We start from the raw sequence: 6,297 nt of genomic DNA on the forward strand, positions 1-6,297 counted from the left end.
TGTTAGAATTATCTCTTAAATCAAAAAAAAATGTCAAGTTACAATTACGAAAGTTCCGAATTTCCAGCCCTCACGTCTTTTATACATCTGTGGTGTATATCATTACAAATTCAATTTAAAATTTGAAATTATTTGAAATAATTCAAACAAAGTGTGTATGTGTTCCGCCAAAATATAAAGATCTGGGCGGATTTCGAAAACAAAAATTTACAATATTTTTAAGAATTTGAAATGGCTTCAGAAGAATAAAAAACATTTCCTATGAAAATTAATAATAATTTTTATTTTGAAACGATAATTTTGAGTGATTATTCAAAAAGATTTAGAAAAATTTACAAAATTATCAAAAATGAATGTGGAAGATTTTAAGGAAATTTGTTTAATTTGGCAGAATTTAAACAAAATTGGGGGAAAAAGTAAACAACCTGCAGATCTTTCAAGATTTTCAAGTAAAATTTGGAAGCATTTTAAGGCTTTTTTAACCATTTAAAGTGTAAATAATTTAACTTTTAATTTAAGAAGTTTTCAGTTTATAAAAAATCTAATCGTTCAATTTTTAATATTTTTGGCTTAAAATTGCTTTAAATGATATCGTTTTGAAAAAAAATTAATCAATTGATTGATTCTTCAATTTAGACTATAATTTATAAAAGTTAAAAAATTTGTATTGCAGTTTAACTGCATTTAATTCAAAAATATTCAGTTTAAAAGTGTTAGTAGCTTCCATTTTATACGTATAAATTATTTTAAAAGTTTGAAATTCGCAAGAGTTCCACTTTCATTTGCTTTAATTTGCAGCTCAGTTTTTATTAATTCAAATGGAAAAATTGTCAGCTTTAGAGTTCAATTTTTTTGATTTCATTGACATAGAAAAATAATCTTTGTTAAAAATTCATCTTTTTGCTTAAAAATGTAATAGTTTGCAATTTTTCTCTTGACTGAAAACCCTTTGTTAGTCGAAAATTCACTTCATCTTGAGAAATCGCCTTTTTTATTTGAAATATCAACTACTACATTATTTCTTGACAATTCATCTTTTTTCGAATGAAAAAAAACTTGGTTGAAAGTTAAAATCTTTTATTTAAAATTAATTTTTTGGTTGAAGATTCATCATTTTAATTGAAAATTGATCACTGAATGAAAAATGAGTTTTTTTCGTCGTCAATTGGTTTTTTATTTGACTGAAAATTTATTTATTTTTTTTACTGAAAATTTAACTATTGCAGTTGAAATTTTAAACTATTTTGTAGACAATTTATTGTTTTTTATGGAAAATGAATTTATTTTTAAACTGAAAATGTAATTATTTCAGCTAAATATTTTATCATTTTAGTTAAGAATGTTATCTCTTTGGTTGAAGATGATTTTTTTTTAACAAAAAATTTAACTTCAGTTTTCGTTTGAATTATTATATATATTATATATATTTTAGGTTCAAAATAAATCTTTTCCAGAATTCTTTTTGTTTAAAATACGTTAAAAAACGTCTTTTTGGGCAGAAAATGAATCTGTTGTTTGAACAGTCATCCTTTTGGTTTAAAATTAAAGTATTCCAGTGAAAATTCATCATTTTAGTTGAAAATTTTACTTTTTGGTTGAAAAAATTACTTGTTTTATTGTTAAATTTTGTTTGCAAAAATTCATCTTTGTGGTTTAATATTCATCTATTCCAGTTGAAGATTTATAATTTCAGTTAACAATTTATCAATTTCGTTGAAAATTATTTCTGGGGCAAATTAATCTTTTTATGTGAAACTTAATCTTTTAATTGAAAAATTTATCGGTTTGGGTGAAGATTAATTTTTTAAATGAAAATTTAACTATTGAATACTTGTTGTTTTTGTGTCGAAAATTCATTTTTTTCAACTAATAATTTAACTATTCCACTTTTGGTTTAAAACTGATATTTTTTGTTTTAAAATTCCACTATTTAGTTGAAAAATCGTCTCTCTTGGTAAAAAATTAATCTTTTAATTGAAAATTCAATTTTTTGGTTAAAACTTAATTTATCTCGTTGAAAATTAAATACTTTTACTTGAAAAATTTAGAATTTGAAGCTGTTTAAATTTAATTTATTATAGTATGCACATGAATTTTACCTAAATATGCACTAAATTTCAAGTTTAAGCATTTTTAATAAAAATTTTGATTGCATTATTATTCAAATTCATGGACTTTAAAGACAAATTCAAGAAATGCTTAATTATGTTTTTAATATTATTTATTTATTTCATGAACCGATTCAAGAGTATCTTGTAATATAATATTTTTAAAGCTTAAAATGCCCTAAAAAAACTTGAAATCATCGGGAAATTTTTTTCCATGATTTTAGTAGACACCCTGTGTTAGAATTAAATATTCAGAATTATATATTTAAATTAATTTACCAGTGGTTCAACGCTACGTGCCAGGAAAAGAGAGAAAAAGGCCTTATTATCTAGAATTCATTCTACAATTACCACCGCATTCTATAACGAAATTTTCGATAGATTTTGATTATCTGTTTCTTAAATGGCAAGAGTATCCACCTGATGCGAATCACGGCTTTTATGCGGGACCAGCAATTATCACAGCATTTTTGCCCATTGCTAGGAATTATACTGCTTTACCTTTAGATGGCAGCACGATTTCTTCCAGGTAACATTTTTTTATATTTTTATTGTATACCGGATTACAAGATTTTTAAATATTTCGCAAAATTTTCAAAGATTTCGATTGCGAGGATCAGAGTTCATCACCTTTTATTCCTCTTGAATTTAAAAAATCCTCAAAAACGCCCCAAATCGAGAATTTTGACTTAATTTTACCCGTTTCCTACGTTTTTCTTACAAGGTTTAGATCAATTTTTTAAGCATTATAAATAGAAATTTTCTAATTTTACAGATTTCAATGATATATTTCATAGCAAAGAAATCGCTAAATGTTTTTTATTTAAAATTTAAATCTTTTTTGGTTGAAATATTGACTTGATTAATATATTATTATTTTTATTAATACATGCTTATTATATTTTCATTTAGAATTTTTATTTATAGGTAGAAATTGTATTATTTGTTTGAATAGTTAATTATTTTGTTAGAAATAATACAATTTTGTTAATAAGTCATCCTTTTTGGTAAAAAATTCCACTTTTTGGCTGAAAATTAATTTTTTTTTGAAAAGTAATCTTTTGTGATCAAAGATTCAACAATTTTGTTAAAAATTCATATCTTTTGGTAGAAATTGTATAATTTTTGGTTAATTAAAAAATAAATTCAAATAATATTTTAATAGTGATTGAGAAACAGTTGAATTCACCTAAAAAAATAAGAATTTTAAATAAAATAGTTGAATCATCAACCTAAACAGACTAATTTCCAATTAAACAGTTGTATTTTTTATAACAAATTTTGGAATTTTCAACCTAAGTAGTTGAGCTTTTAACCAAAAAATACGATTTTTCTGCAAAACATTTGAATATCAACTTAAAATGGTGAATTTTCAACAAAATTTTTTATTTTTACGACAAAATAAGAAAAATTTCCATCTGGTTGATAAAATGTTCAACCATTAAAGATGAATTTTCAACAAAAAATTTAATATTTGATATTTGCACCAAAAAATTTTAATTCCAAATAAAAAATAGTTGAAAATAGTTAAATTTTCAACCGAATAAATTAACTTTCAGCCAGATAATATAATTGTTAACTAAAAAAATAACAATTCTCGACCAAAATATAATAGTAGACTTTTTAACCAAAAAGAACGAACTTTGTAGAAAAAATTTGAGTAATTTTAAGAGATATTCAAAAGTTTTGAAAAGATTTCAAATTAATTAAAAATTTGACATGATACCAAGTAATTTAAACGAAGTGTGTGGGATTTTTTTCAGAACTTCTAAACCTATCTTAAAATTAATAAAATTTTTCCTAAAATTTTTTAGAAAATCCTGCAAATTAAAAAAAAATCCTTAAAATCTTCCAGGTTTTTTTTTACAATTTTGGAAATCTCTTAAAATCTTTTTGAATATTCTGTTAAAATAATTTTTCAAAGTGAAAAATCATTTTCAATTTTTTAAGGTATATTAAGAAAATGTTTTTATTCTTTTGGAACCTTTCGCAATTCTTAAAAAGGTTCTAAATTTTTTGTATGTTATCTGTAAGAATCTACATTTTTTTTTTAAATTAGGTTGCTTAAATTATTTGAAATAATTTCAAGTTCTAAATTAATTTTCAAACTTTTTAAAACTTAAACTAATAAGTGTTCAATTTTTATTTATAAATCCAAATTTTAAGGAAAATTGTTTAAATTCGCAGGATTTTTAAAAAGTTTCAGGACAAGTTCAATTAATTAAAAAAATTATTTTCAAGTTCTGAAAAAATGTCAAAAATAATTTTAAATTTGGAAACATTAAAACAACTTATAGATTTCTCAAGATTCGAAACAAAGTAAAGCTTTTTAAAGATGCTTAAACTATTTAAAATGGAAATAATTTAACTTCTAATTTAAGAACTTTCAAGTTGCACAAAATTTAAATAAAAAATTTTATAATGTTTCTAGTCTAAAATAAATTAATAATATAATTTTGAACATTTTTAAAGTTCATTGATTGATTCTTTAATTTAGAGTATTGAAAATGTTAACGTGGATTTATATTTTTGGAACCTAATCTAAGTCCTTGAACTCTATAATTTATGAATGTTAAAAATTCTGAATTGTGCAGTTTAAATTCATTAAACTTTAAATTATTCAGTTGAAAAGTCCTAATACCTTCCAGATTATACGTGTAAATTATTGAACAATTGAATGCAAAATTTTTTTTATTTTAAAATTGTTTAAACTTAAACTTTAAAAGTTTAAAATTCAAGATTTCCAATTTGAATGCTTTAATTTTTTTTGTTTATTCTTTATTACTTGCACTTTTACTATTTAGAATAGAGTTCGATTTTTTACATTTTATTACAGTTTTTATAGACTTAAAAAATAAAAAATTTTATTGAAAAGTCTAGTAGTTAAACAAATGTAAACGCTCAATTGAAACTTTATAAACTATTTTCAATTTCAAAATAACTTCAAAAGAATACAATATATTCATAATTAAAGGCCTTTGTTACATTTAAAATATTTTTTTCATCTAAATTTTTAATATTTGAAATTTTGCAATTCAAAAAAAGAACAATCCCTTAATATTGAGAAATATTTTACTATTCACTTAAAATGATTAATTATAAATAAAATATTTGAAACAAGACAAAGAAACCTAAACGTTAAACGTTACAGTTTTAATCATTTTATTTGATAGAATTTAATTTACAAGTAAAATTGTTGAATTTTGATGAATTATAAATAATGAACACCTATTATTTCTAGAAAAAAATTCGATTAAGTTGAAGAGATATTTAGAAGGTTTGAAAAGATTCAAAATAAATTTTAAGTGATTTTAAATACTTTAAACGAAGTGTCTACGTATACTGACAAAATTCGGCTATTCGTGCGTAAATTTCGATGCAAATAGACAGCGGCTTAAATTAAAACAAAATATAGGTCTTTGCAGATTTCGAAAAAAAATTTGGAATGTTTTGAAGTATTCTGAAAGGCTTCAAAAGAATAAAAACCAATTTCTCAACATTCCTAGGCAAATTGAAAATGATTTTTTATTTTGAAAACTTATTTTTAAGAGAATATTTAACCCCCTTAAACGGTACACTCCTTTCTGGCCGCTACTAAAGGTACACTGGTGCGAATCTGGTTTTTGAATTTTCAACTTTGAATATAAAAAGGAAGATACATTTTTTGGAAAAAAATGCGCCTCTTCTTCGCATTTTATTCAAATTTATTAAACTTTGCGGGATTTTGCATCTAAAGGAACACCCAATCCTGAAAAATATTGTTTATCCCGAGAATGTGAATATAGTATTTTTCCCGGTAGGTCAAAGTTGGAGTATTTTCAAATGCATGATTTGCAGTTATGAATTCGCGACATTTTTGGCATTCGATAGTTTACACTCTATTCAACTTCATTCACATGCACCTGATGGAAAAAATCACAGTTTTGCCAAATTTATTGGAAATTATTCTGAAAAATCAATAAACAACAAATAAATGTACATAAACATACTTAAATTCAACAAACGAACGAAACTCCTCTACTTGAGAACAATATTTAGAAGTTCAAGCTCGCAACACTTTACCACACGTAAAAGGTACACAGGTGCTGATTCGCACCAATTCGATTTTCTAGTCCTTCTATCTCGGAGAGATTAACGAAACTGAAACCAAGGGGCCATCCATAAATTACGTAACACTTCATAGGGGGGG

The 6,297-nt window shown here is 23.5% G+C and overlaps 1 protein-coding gene across 1 annotated transcript in view; it reads right to left on the reverse strand.

Moving 5' to 3' along the window:
• The window catches only part of LOC117175424 (GPI transamidase component PIG-T), a 17,597-nt gene that overhangs the window by 922 nt on the left and 10,378 nt on the right, over window positions 1-6,297 (reverse strand). The window contains exon 7 of the mRNA XM_033365131.1: window positions 2,460-2,544. Within this exon, the coding sequence (XP_033221022.1) occupies window positions 2,460-2,544 (85 nt within the window). The remainder of the gene's footprint in view (window positions 1-2,459; window positions 2,545-6,297) is intronic.

Source organism: Belonocnema kinseyi, chromosome 6 (assembly GCF_010883055.1).
Source record: "Belonocnema kinseyi isolate 2016_QV_RU_SX_M_011 chromosome 6, B_treatae_v1, whole genome shotgun sequence".
Taxonomy (NCBI): Eukaryota; Metazoa; Arthropoda; class Insecta; order Hymenoptera; family Cynipidae; genus Belonocnema; species Belonocnema kinseyi.